Here is a 14,003-nt window from a genome sequence, read left to right as displayed (position 1 = left end):
TCTTCCACATGGTGTGTCCAAATGAATTTGTTTATCTGGGAGCCTGACTACCATAATTAAATTAGAGTTGCTTAAACAGAGTTGGTGGTTTACCCCTTAAGTAGAACACCTCAATGGGCCACCCATAGTGGGATGAAGTTTTTAAAATTTATCATTGGACATATAATCAAGATGGATCAGATTTGATCCAAATTGGTATTAATCCAATACGGTCTGTATTGTTCTGGATCCAATCTAAGCATCATTATAATTCGATTTGATTTAAGAATGCAAAATGTAAATTTACATTATTTATATATTTCAACACATTATTGGTTAAGATCACTATCGGATTGGAAGGATTCGAATTGGTCCTGCAAGTTATCAGACTGGGTACTTCTTGGAACCTAAACTCCTGAAATGGGTCTAAGTCCATCATGGGCCTATAGTTAACTCTTATTATGGTTGGGACTTTGAACCATCATATTAAGATGGAGTTGGGGAAATAAATTTTCATGGAAGTGGAGTTTAGAGATGCATTCCTAGCAATTTCAGTAAATAAATTGAAGCTTAGATTTGGAGATGGAAAAGTATTATAAAAAGGAACCCAAGGTTCCTTCAAATAATCTCTCTTCCCATAAGTTTCTAATTGAGAGAGAGTGACTGATAGTAAGCTTGTATTGGGTTATTGTTTGGTTCCTTCAACGTCACACTACATATTCTCACCTATGGATACAACCTTATTGACTACCTCAAAGGAAAGATAAACAAAGAAATACTTGAATCAAACCCCATTAACGATGCGATGTCTACAACTTTGAACCATGGATCTCTCAGGTATACATATATTCTTTTAATTATTTTCTTGAGAAACTAATGTTAAAGGCATATCTTGGAAAATATGAACCAAAATTCTCTTGATGTCACGTGCAGCCCGTCAAAGCATATAATATATATATATATATATGGGGTAAGGATCCGTAGACCATAAAGCGAGTCATAAAGCTACAAACATTTTTGTCTTATATGGGAAAAAAGGTTCGAAATGAGCTGATTTTTTTGTGAGGATGACCCTATGTTGAGGGGATCATCCTTCCAAAAAAAATCAGCCCAATTCCAAAAACTTCACAAAAAAATAGTGTCTTTTAGCGACCCAGTTTCAGCGGCGGCCAAAATAGGCGCCACTATAGAGCACAACCTCCGCGCCATAAACTGAAATTTCGCAAAAAAAAAACCTCTTTCTCCTGTATCAACAGATTTTGTGGAAATCACTCAATCTCTCTCTCTCTCTCTTTCTGTAACAAGTTCATCACAGCTCCTTTCGATTTCCATTCTAATAGGTCTCTCTCTCTCTCTCTCTCTCTCTCTCTCTTTATGAGGTTCTTCTTCACATTTTCTGCAATTTTGAGAATCGAAATCACAGATTTCGTAGTTCTTTAAGGTTTTGAGAATCCAAATCACTGTCTCTTTCTCTGTATCAAGTTCCTCTTCATATTTTTTGGAGTTTTGAGAATTGAAATCTGCTCTTCACATCTCCTTTTCACATTCTCAGAAGTTTTGAGAATCGAAATCGCAGATTTCGTAGCTCTTTGAGGTTTAGAGAATCCAAATCGCAGAATGTGGTATGATTCTTATAATAAGATCTCTTCTATTTCTTTCTCCCGTCGAATTCGATAGATTTATGATCCAAATCGCAGAATGAGCTACATTTGCTGTAAGACATTTGGGGGAGTTCAATAGAGGTTGCTTGAATTTGAGCTAAGTTCCCTGGTTTTAGAGATCGAGATAAACAATATTACTCAATTAGTAGGTACAATCTTGAAACTTCAGATTCTATGTAATTGATTTGCGATGTGGTAGATTTGAGAGTTTTTTGTTTGTTTGATTAGTAGTTACTATGTCTTTGTTGTTGGCATCAATGCAATCATTTCCCATCAGTGCAGCTATTTAAAATCATGTTGCACGTATTATAGTTCCTTTTCTTATTCTTTATAGATTGCTCTAGTTTTTACCTCACCAAAATTGCGAGAAGTCTCTGTAGGATTAAGTTTTAGTTTATAATTAATCAAAATATGATGAATTCTTGATCCATTCATATTTCATTTTTGATGAAACATTTGAATGGCTGAAGCCAAGGATATGGTGAAGAACTTCACAAAATATAGATCTCTGCACCAATTGTGATTAATAGTACCATTTATGTATCCTCTTTTATGCTGTCATCCTTTTTCCATCTAATATCACTGCTTTCTTGAATGATGATTTACAAGAAACTTGGATTTTTCCACTTGAGGAGATGTTGGCATGCATGAATTATGTCTTAAAAGTGTTAATTACTAGATGAAATAGGACACATAATGGACCAAGCATGTACAGTTAAAATAGTGTGGTGTTTGACATGAGTTTGGCATCCCTTTTGAAGTTCTTTTTTCTTTTTCTTTTTTGATAGATATAAAATCTGTTAATCAGATTAAAGGAAATAAAGGAGGTTGTATGGATATGCCTCAAGAAAAGCAAAAGCACAGAACAATACAAAAGTGTTGAAAGAAGAGTTGCTTTATTAAGTGACTTGATCTTGGACTTCATTTATTTGGGATGTGTGAAGCTCTTCAAGTACCCATTCATAACCAGAACTGTGGTTATGGGGTTATTCTATCTAAAAGAAATTATGTTGTATATATGTTTGCATTCTTAAAAGTTTTTTTTAAATGGGATTGCAATTAATCTTCATTGCTACCTACCCTGTCTTGCTTTATGGAATTTTGTAGACCCCATCTGTTCTAAGATGGGGAAAAACAAAAGAATCCGATTCAAATCTTCCTACATAGCATGTTAGACTAGTAAGGCTTCATATGCGGAGAATCGGGGCTTGAGAATCGTGGTATGATTGATCTAACGTAGGCATTGCTCCAAATAGTGTAAGAGAATCCTGCAAATCATCCTGCACAACTTGGTTCACTTACAGATTTGCAGTACTTGTAAGTATTGCTATATCCTACAAATGTTTGTGTGTTTTTACCTTCATTTTTAGAATTCATTGCATTTTTGTAGCAATTATTTGGACTCTATGTTTATGTTGATCTTTAAAAGTTCATATCCATTCCTTGTGCTGAAAGATATGGGAATCCTCCAAATTTAGGGTGAATAAATGTCGTATAAAAGTTCCTTTTACAAGATAGTTCTTCAATTATTTCGAAGGTGGGATGGTAAATAATATGAGAATTTGCGGGTAAGTGTATTTACTTATCTCTGCTTGCTTTTCCATGTTAATACATGCTTTTCCACAAGTACCGACTCCCCACTAAATTTTTGAAAGATTTGCACGCTTAAGTTTGTATCGATTACTTCTTAGATGAAGTGCTCCTTGTCAACAAAATTGACTTAATTTCTTTTCTATGGCTTTTGATGGGATTGAGCTAATAGCTTAATGGGGGACTGTTCATGGTGTCATAATAACTTGCATGTTATTTGGGTAATCAGAGACATGGTCAAGGTGTCATCAAAATGGTATTTACAGATAAAACTGTAAAACAGATCCTTTAGAAAGGTCTGACCAAAATCATTCCAATTGTATATAGCTTGTAAAAAGGCATAAGAGTAAAACTCTTTCACTGTTAGTGCTGTTGTTAGAAAAATTATTTCAGTGGCAAATGGTTTTATTATTACAATATAAGTTGTCCCTTTATTACTTTTTATTAATTAGAAACAGCTTTTGTTCTCCAGATGCGTGAAAAAATTATCAATCTCCAGTTTGGTGTGGAAACAACAGAAACACATGATCTTATGGCAACGCTGATCATCTTCAGTCTGGAGAAGCATAACAAAACATAGACAGCAACAGTTCATCAGCAGCCTCTATCCCTCCCAAAACAACAATCCATTAAATTTCCATCGGTATCACTCAAGAACCAGGACTGCTACCGAAATCTCGTACATTTGTGAGCAACGTAATTTTAGGGTACAAGTCATACCGAAAAACTAGATAATATCGAGTTTGAAATAAGGTAATCTACCATGTAATTTTCATGCTTACCAATTTAAAAAACCAATTTATATTAGTTTAATATTCTGTTTTGAAGTATTATACCTATAACTGGTTTAACATTTTGTTAAACATGAACCTATCAAATATGTATTCTTCTAAAAATGAGGGGCTACCACTTTCATTTTTTTTTTTAGAAAAAAGAATTTCTCTTGTATGGGCTTGTAGAAATCATTATTGGTTGAATTGATTTTGTTTTTTAGAATTGGTTATATGCCAAAAGCAATTGTAATAGAAGCATTTTTTGAAGAATGTTTACCAACCAATCAAATATTAGGGAAAGAAGGGAAAGGTACCAAAGGTTCATGTATGTATGAGGCCAAAATTACTGGTCCCATTGTGTTGCTGCTATTGCGTGTGTGTCATGTGTGAGTGTATGTTGTGTATGGTATGGGGCAGACTAAGACAATAAGACTTTTCCTTGTCAATTGTAAAACTTCTGTTTTTTTTTTAAATAAATAAATAATCCCAAAGCACTGAAACAGAGATATAAGAAACTTAAGGAATCTAAAGAGGTGGTGTCGAAGATCCTAGATCGCATTGCTGCCAATAGTGATTGTGCCTTTTAGTGTTTTTGGTTTTTTCTTTTGTATGATTGTTCTGTTTTGTGTGTTATGATTTTTCTTTTTATGTTTTTAATTGCTCTCAATACTCTATAGAGCCCTTCCTATTACTAGTAGTATATAACTATAAATGGTTGTGAGTGTTTTTTAATTAATCTCTTTAAACTATAGGACTTGTTAATTTGTTTTCTTTCTTTATTATGATGTGTGCCGATACAGAGTTCAAGGGATGACCCATCTATCTTACTGATTAGATGTAGGCCCATGCTCATGTCATCTTCATGTTCATTTTGTTTATACACCCAACACCATCACATGTACTGATTTTTTGTTGTTATAAGGTAAGCTATCTGTTATGAAGCTCTAATGTTTATTTGTATCTTAACTATTTCTTTATTTTTACATTTTAATTCTCTTGTTTGCTTAGCGAAAATACCAGCAAACATTTTTTTTCCCGAAGATCCTTTTGTAGTGAATGACATTTTCTTGACAATCATAAACATTCTTATTTAGAAGAAAATTTTAAAAAGGAATATAGCAGTCCATTATTATTTCAAAAGATAGACAACAAATCAAAGGGAATTACATAATCATACAAATAGACCACAAACAAAGAAAAACTATCCAATCAAACTCACATAGATAAATTTAACTAAACTGAAAATCAAAACCAAAGAAACCAGATAACATAGGTAAAAGGCCTTCCAATATGGACTACTGGCATCATCAATGTATTCTAACCATATATAACTTGAACATTTGATGGGCTAGTGGTTGAAGGGGGAGGGGAGAGGAAAGGGATTGAAGGAATTGTGGTTGGGATGGTTGGAATTGTGGGGAATGTCGTTGGTATGGTGGGCAAAGGATTTGCGGGCAGTGGAGGCAATGTGACCTTTGGAATTGTGAGCATTGTAGGCAATGTAGGGAGTGGAGGTAATGCAGAGTTAGACAAAGAAGGCAATTGGGTGCTTGGCAATGGCAATGACAAAGTAACGAACAAGGTTAGTTCACCATCCCAATTAACAATGACAAGGTTGGTGAATTAGTCTTCATATGCAGTTGGTGCTAGCAAGAAAGGTCTTAAAAAGTTATGGGGTTTAGTTAGTTCACCATCCCAACAATATTCTTTCCCTAAATCGTCAAATAGTTGTATTTAGGTAACTAGTTGAGTAGCGTAAGTGGGTGAGCCGTATCTAAACACTAAGTTAGATAAGCTATTTTACCAAGCTATTCTTTCCCTAAATCGTCAAATAGTTGTATTTAGGTAACTAGTTGGATTGATTAAAATCCCATATATATCTCCCAAACCCTTTTTTTATATATAGATACAATCTCAATCTATAGAATTATTTTGTGGTAGTTGAGTCTCTCTTTCTCTTCTCTTGTGTCAAGTGTCCAATAGAGACTCCTTTATGACTGCATTTATGGTGGATTCTTATGAAAGCTCTTACTTTCTAATCGCCAACTTGTGTGTAGTTTGTTCTGATATCTGGTGCAATGGAAAAAATGTTAGCTAATTATTGTTAGACTCAGCATCATACTTGAAGCCTTATTTCAAAATTTTGGGTTGGCTGCAGAAATCTTTATACCCCATTTAATTATATCCAAAGCCAAATCTTCCATCAATTTTAGTGTGTTCTATCTGCTCTCACTACCATAAACCCATGTTCTCTCTCTCTCTCTCTCCCTTTTAGACTTTTCTATTTTTTTCCCTTTTTTTCACCAATTAGGATTATTCCTACATATTCCAAATGCGTTAATTTTCAATTTCGCAATTCCTAGGTTTTTTCCCCCCCACTCCTATATCTTGGTATCTTCATTTTTTGCTCCGCCAGTTATTGTTGTCTTCTACAAATTGCTAAATCTAATGTTGGGTTAGTAGTATTAGACTTAGAGCAATTTGTTTGGGTGAATTTAGGTGACAATGGAGACGATTCAATATCCCCACTAATAAGATATTTGATGTTCATTTTGTTATCAAATGTGGCTGAGGTGGACGCTTCTCCTGCGTCTAGTTTCAAGCACAACCTTCCTTCCACGTAATTTACTTGGAAGAACTTAGGCGCCACAACATCAGTTGTTTGGGGACTCATGGGCACAAATGCCAGAGATCAGTATCTGTCACTGATTTGCTCTACCTAAGACAAAGAGCTTAAAAGCCTACTACATCTGAATGTTTTAAACTGTCTGAACCATTGAATTCTTTGGGAGAAGAAAAACAATAGATTGCGTTGGTGTTCATTCAATAGCCCAAATCACTTAGTAATGTGCAAGTTTTGAATTAAAATGCAGTTTCCATTAGTCCCACTGAAGGGAAATTTTTTGATATTAAGCATATGGGATTATTCCAATGTTAAATGGATACCAATGGACTAATATAATAAGCAAACCCGCAACAGTCGGATCTGTCTTGTTGGCTTGCTTGTGCTGTGTGTGGATAGTTGATACAACTTTTGTCTATCTTTCCAATTGCAATTTCCAATATTTCCTATCTGAAATACTAACGATTGGCAATTTTGATCTAAATCTTCTTTTAAAGCAACAACAGATTGTGAGAGATGCTGAGGTGGAGAGACTCAAGGAATTGATCATTACTCTAATGAGAAAGGTAAATTCTCACCGATAATAGAATATGTTATGTTTTAAAATATTTTATTAATAAATATTTATTTATTGATATGACTAATTTGATTAATGTATATGAATTGTAGGTTGATGAGCAGCACAATCAACCCGACAATGATTAGTGTCCACAACAACAACCATGATAGATAGTTTTTGTTTTTTGAGTGATAAACATGGATTTATAAGCGTTGACTCTTAATTCAATTGACTTATTATTTTGTTATACTTGTCTCTTAACTAATTTAATTTATTAAGTAATTGTGTTTAATTGACAGGTTGTATAAAAATAGGTATTTAATTACAAATAATTTTAAAATAAAAGAAATAAAAAAATAAAAATCTTATTGGCGGTGGTCATTACTACCACTATAAGCATTCAATATTGTATTTATAGCTATAGTAAAAACTAATTAGCGACGGTTTTTAACCACTACCATAGATTTCACTTATAGTTATAGCGACGGTAATACACTATTAGAGGCGGTTTTTGACCGTCACTATTGGGCTCACTCATATCTATAACGACGGTAATACAATGAATAGCGGCGGTTTATGACCGTCACCATAGGGCTCATTCATATCTATAGCGACGGTAATACAATAGATTAGCGGCGGTTTTTGACCGCCACTATAGGGCTTCATATGGCCTTTAGCCACACCACCTATAGTGGCGCTACACGTGACCATCACTATTAATAATAACAGCAGTTTTTTGGTATTTGCGACGGTTTTTGACCCCTACTAAAAATCTAAAATTTTGTAGTGCTTCTAACCCCATCAAAAGTGGTTTACAAAAAATGGACCGTCCAAAATTCTTTAACTTGTAAATATAGGGTTAGAAGTTTGAGAATGGGCTGATTTTTGACAAGGTTGATATATATATATATATATATATATATATATATATATATATATATGGGTCCCGTTCAGCAACAAACATTTTTCAAAACATGGGTTAGAGGTTTTGGTATGGGCTGATTTTTGGTGAGGATGATCTCTACGGTGAGGAGATCATCCTCACCAAAAATCAGCCCATTCCAAAACTTCTAGCCCCAGTTTACAAGTTGAAATATCGTGGACCATCTATTTTTTGTAAATCATTTTTGATGGGGTTAGAAGTTTTGGAATGGGCTGATTTTTGGTGATAATGATCTCCTCACCGTAGAGATCATCCTCACCAAAAATCAGCCCATTCCAAAACCTCTAACCCATATTTTGCCAAAATGTTTGTTGCTGAACATTTTCATATATATATATATATATATAGGGGGCGGATCGTGGGACGTCTCAAAAAACGTCTAAGAAACAGATGCATGGGCTTCGTTGGATTTTGGGGGTTTAACGGTTTGGATCGCCTATTTAAGCAAGTGTGGAACAGCTGGGACGTCTCCAGTTTGTTTTAATTTTATTTGAGGTATTTTCAAATACCTCCTTCCATTTTTTTTATATTGAAACTCTCTCATTCTCTAAAATAAACTCTCATTTTCTCTCTCTCTCACACGTCTCCTGGTCTCTACTGAAATCACAGAGAAACGATTGAAGCCCACGCTCTCACAACTCTGTCTCTCTCCAGCTTTAAAGAACCGCTCCCTATAAAATTTTCATTTTCTTCAATTTCTTTTGAAGGATTACCCATCAAAGCTTCTTCTTCATCTTCATCAGTGGGTTGGGTTTCAAAGTCTTGTTCTTGATTTAGACTGTTGGGATGGATGTGATCAGGGTCTTGATGGTTATGCCTTGAGGAGTAAGTGATGATGAGTACTGGAGCATCTATTATGCATCTCTTAATTTGCTTTTCTGTTGAACAACCTTTTGATGTGCTACATCTATAATAGCCCCTGTGAAGATCATTAGAGAGAAAAGGCAGTGAGATTACTTGATGTGGGTATTTAAAATTGTTTGTCAATATTTGATAACTTCTCTCTTAGTTGTGCAATGATTTTGAAAATTTCAGGTGTTAACACTTCAGGCTTCAAATTTAACATCAGAAGATCTAACCTTAACAGTTCTTGCTCCAGCATCATTTACTCCACCCCAGTCAGTGGTGTCGTTAAATTCTGCACCATCAACACCAATGAGCCCATTTGTTGGCTTCTCTGAATTTGCAGGAAGAATGAGTGGAGATAGAGGCAGTACTACTAGAAGAAGATCTGTTTCTTTTAACGAGATTGCAGTCATATTGAATGCTATCCACCATCTTCAATTGTTTTGAGAGATTGTTTATCTTTGGTTCGATATTTTTTAGAATTGGAAAAGCTTAGTTGAGTTTATTGTGATATTGGGGCTTAGAATTTTTTCCGTTCTCAATTCAGAGCTTGGCACGTAGACACTGTCAAATGCAAAACGTAGATACATATTCGATATCCTTCGTTTATGATGGCAAGTACAACAGATGCCTCAATTCATCTATTTAGAAATAAATTCTTTACTTTATATGATTTCATACTTCTGATCTTGCTCTTAGGGTGGAACAATTTTATATTTAATTATTTCTAGATCAATTATTTTACTCAAACTAGGAAACACCAACACTACTCTTAGATTAAATTGATTTATATATAGAACACTAGTGATTATTTTACTCAAGTTGAAGGTCGTGGGTTCAATCACACGAGATGCATGTTTTCTCAATGTAGTTGAAATTGCCTTAGTTGTTCTAAGGGTTAACTCAGTTCGACGCGATGGGTACTGCCCTGTACAAGTAATCAGTCCAACAGAACAGACCAACCACCTTTCCTAACAGAAAGAAATCAACACAAATTGAAAGAAAAGTAGAACAATGTATAAGAGTTTTAAGTCACAATTCATATTCTGCATGTCAAAGCTACAAACAATATTTGACCGAAAATGGCTACATGCCCATCCCAACAGTCTAAATCAAGATCAAGACTTTGAAATCCAACCCACTGATGAAGATGAAGAAGAAGCTTTGATGGGTAATCCTTCAATAAAAATCGAAGAAAATGAAAAATTTATAGGGGGCGGTTCTTTGAAGCCGTAGATTGAGAGAGAGAGAGAGAGAGAGAGAAAGAGAGAGTTGTGAGAACGTGGGCTTCGTTCGTTTCTCTGTGATTTCAGTATAGACCAGGAGACATGTGTGAGAGAGAATGAAAATGAGAGTTTATTTTAGAGAATGAGAGAGTTTCAATAATAAATAAAAAACGGAAGGAGGTATTTGAAAATACCTCAAATAAAATTAAAGCAAACTTGAGACGTCCCAACTGTCCCGCACTTGCTTGATTACGCGATCCAGACCGTTAGAATCCCAAAATCCAACGAAGCCCACGCATCTGTTTCTCAGACGTTTTTTGAGACGTCCCACGATCCGCCCCCATATATATATATATGTATATTGAATCATGAATCGGTATGAATTGAATTGTATTGTTATTTAGTTTTCACTAGGTTTGGAGAAAATAGGAAACTCAGATGCCTCTTTTTGCTCAATATTTGTAAATACGTTTGTACAAGATTCGGTATATTCCACAAATTAACCTAACATGAATAGCACCAAGAGACATTTCTACATGTGCGAGGGTGAGATATTTCTAACGTGTGGGTCCTGTGCTTTTAATATAAAAGTTTGATACAATCCCTCGACGAACATGATGTTGCATATAACTATGAGTTATAAATGAAGTTGATTGTGGGCCATTCACCAGGAATGTTGAATGGAGGACAATTACACATGGAACCATTTTCACTAAATAAAATATGGAAAAGAAAAGAAATAAAGAAAAAGGCAAATGTCAAATTGTGAGGATTATGGGTTTGACCCATTGTTGTATATAACTATAAGTTATATTTGTACATTATATTATTGTTTAATCTATAATCTATTGATCAAAGGTGGAAGATCATACACGAACTAAAGTTAGAAAATAGAGAGATGTGACTCGACCTTGACATGAAAAGATACGAGGGAAGTCAATTATCATTGAGATAATCAAATAAACATGATTCGATGGAGTACACTGATACAATTAGACAACAAAGTGCAACTACGGAGATTAAAAATAAATAAATATGAGCATGTTTTCAATTGTTTGGGGAGGAGGGGAATTGCCTCTGACAATTGGGACGTAGTTCATGATATTAACAATGAACCATGTCAAATATTTGATGTATACTCTCTATTTTATTTTTGATTGTGTGACATTAAATCATGACTATAGGATATTTGATTAAATCTCAAGGCATGAATGCTTTGATTTTAAACCTAATAATATAAATATATAAATAGATCAACCAAAATGCCTAAAAAAAAATTAGAGAGATTTTATTGCCACATCAACTTTAGCTAACGCCATCCCAATTCGTATGTAATATGGAGTTAGATTGAGAATTTTTATTTGTTGATGTCTCATTCATAATCTAATGATCTGGCTCTAAAAGCTTAGGGATACATTCAATGATTTTAATAACGAACTTTGTGAAAAATTCAATGTATTCCCGTTATTTTTTTCTCTTGATTTTCTTACGATGGTGTGAGATTAAATCATCATTCTCTAGATAAATGCTTAGTTTTTATTTATAATATTATAAATATATAATATAGATCTATCAAAATCCCTATAGGATTAGTGAGTCTAATTGAGTGCCCCACATCAAACTAATGTTTTAAAATTTGGACCAGTTCGTTGACACATATGATTGATCCGGTCTATCCAAAGTGGTCCAGCCGTTGGGCCAAATCAATCTGACAAAAAAAAAAAAAAAGAAATATTAAGTAATTATTTTTAATTTCTTCTCAAAATCAAAATCAAAATCAAAATCAAGTAACTTCAACTCCAAGATCAAGTAATTTCAGTAATATATAATTATGATTAGGTTCATGTAAAATCCTAAACCCAAAGCAGAAATCTAGCAATAAGTAAAAGTCAGAGTGCCAAAAGTGGTCCAGCCGTTGGGCCCAATCAAGTTGAATAGACATACAATCCAGATACCCTTTTTATGGTTTTGGACTAAATATGACTCCAAGTTAGTGTTAGATTGGAAATTGCCGTTGCTGACGTGACATGATGAGAAAAGTCTATTTAAGGAGCTAGCCTTGATTCTGAAGATTCATTCATTTTTATTCCCTTAGTCTCCATTTGAGAGAGAGAGAGAGAGAGAGAGAGAGAGAGAAAGACAATGGTGCCCTTCAAATTCTCACCAAGCGATATCGAGTTAGTGGAGCATCTCAACACTACGGTAAATGGGGGAATACTTCAACCATACCCCATTAAGGACTGCCATGTCTACGAGTCTGAACCATGGAAGCTCCCAGGTACGTATGCATTTTATGAATACATATATTTCTGTTTTATGACTATTTTTCTTCTTTTTCTGTCTTACAAATTTTCAATGCCCTATTGAATGGGCTGAGGGTCTACTTTACCCCCAATCCTATCACCTTTCAATTAAATAATGAAATCTATAATGACTTACTTTTATGATTTTTTCAGGACTTGACCATGTGGGAGACGAAAAAAGAGAAGAATATTACGTTACTAAGAGAGAAAGGTTTACACCAAATTCTCCTTATCCCAAACGAAGCATAAAAGGAAAAATAGGTTTTTGGAGAATTAATGGTGGAAATAAGAAAATTTTGAATGGAGAAAAAACGTGTATTGGATACAAGCAAGGACTAGTATTCATGAGAGACAAGGACAATAAAACCCCATGGATCATGCACGAGTACACTTTACACCACAACATTAAGGTTGTTTTAATTTTTTTTATAATTTAAATTAAAATAGGGGTCATTAATTTACTCTGGTTAAATCAAAGAGGTTTAAAAGTAAATTTAACATTTTTTCTATACATGTTAGAGTCATTTTTATCAACAACTTATCTACAAATTAAGTCTGATATATAGATTGACTATTCTATAAATATTTTCAAAACATATTTTGATGCATAATTTTAGAAAGCCTGATTTACAATATTGTCCATTGACATTTGTGAAATTCCTGTTCTAGCACACTATTCATTTTAATTCAAATAAATATTTTTACCCAGTATGTAGACCTATTCATAGTAATTTCAAACAACATTCCCTATTTGGTAAAAGAGATTCGGAAACTACGTGGACCTTTTCATAATAAATTGACCCCAAAAAGGGTATCCATTCAAATTATTAGATAGACAAAGAACTACACCCTTTCTTCTAATTTCTTGTTTTGTTTTATGTTTGGTATTTAGGAGATATTTGAAGAACTGGTGTTGTGTAGAATTACAAATAATGGGCGAGCAAAGCGGTCTGAAGACGCAAACAACAAAACTTATTCGATTCCGGAACTAAATGAAGCTTTTAACTATATCGAGAATTGCAAATTGGATGATTGGATTGAATAGTATGAAATGGGAAGACATCCCTAATTTACAAAATTCCCCTCATTAGGTTTAGCGTGGCAAGTGACTTTTATGTGCTGTTAGGTGAAAAAAGTTAAAAAGTGGTTACATTTGAAAATATTAATATAACGAGGTGTTCTTAGCAAGTAAAGTCTTTTACAATGTTGAGTAATGTACTTTTTGAAATATTAATGGATTTTATTTTGAAGATAAATTTTTTCTTACTTTGCCAAATCATGAACCGGGTCGATGCGAACTGACTTGCACTTTGGTCTGCAATGGGTTCGTTATTTGCCCCAATTTTGTTCAATGGGTTTACTATATCCCACAAACCCAGCTGAATGAACCTTAATGCTCTAAACACTTTGTAGAAAAAGATAAGGACGAAAAATAATATAAAGGGGTAATTTAATTTTGGCTTCGATTTCTTAATCACCTAAGTGAATTATAAACCAATC

At 34.1% G+C, this 14,003-nt stretch overlaps 1 protein-coding gene and 2 long non-coding RNA genes across 3 annotated transcripts; all 3 read left to right on the top strand.

Annotated features, from left to right (window-relative positions):
- Nucleotides 1-1,303: 1,303 nt before the first annotated feature.
- Nucleotides 1,304-7,432, top strand: LOC147395849 (uncharacterized). The gene is made up of 3 exons (XR_015180776.1): nucleotides 1,304-1,789; nucleotides 2,808-7,192; nucleotides 7,296-7,432. It is a non-coding gene; the product is annotated as an uncharacterized LOC147395849 (long non-coding RNA).
- A 1,061-nt stretch (nucleotides 7,433-8,493) lies between these two features.
- LOC147395848 (uncharacterized) lies at nucleotides 8,494-9,574 on the top strand. Its single transcript, XR_015180774.1, has 2 exons — nucleotides 8,494-9,090; nucleotides 9,164-9,574. It is a non-coding gene; the product is annotated as an uncharacterized LOC147395848 (long non-coding RNA).
- A 2,159-nt stretch (nucleotides 9,575-11,733) lies between these two features.
- LOC147395847 (NAC transcription factor 47-like) lies at nucleotides 11,734-14,003 on the top strand. The gene is made up of 3 exons (XM_086451167.1): nucleotides 11,734-12,478; nucleotides 12,657-12,913; nucleotides 13,396-14,003. The coding sequence occupies exons 1-3, from the start codon at nucleotides 12,343-12,345 to the stop codon at nucleotides 13,546-13,548; spliced, it is 546 nt and encodes a 181-aa protein (XP_086307293.1). The 5' UTR covers nucleotides 11,734-12,342; the 3' UTR covers nucleotides 13,549-14,003.

Source organism: Akebia trifoliata, chromosome 8 (genome assembly GCF_017979445.1).
Source record: "Akebia trifoliata isolate Shusen 1 chromosome 8, ASM1797944v1, whole genome shotgun sequence".
In the NCBI taxonomy this organism is placed as follows: domain Eukaryota; kingdom Viridiplantae; phylum Streptophyta; class Magnoliopsida; order Ranunculales; family Lardizabalaceae; genus Akebia; species Akebia trifoliata.
Note: the sequence above shows the minus strand (reverse complement) of the source record. Positions and strands in the feature narration are given on the sequence as shown.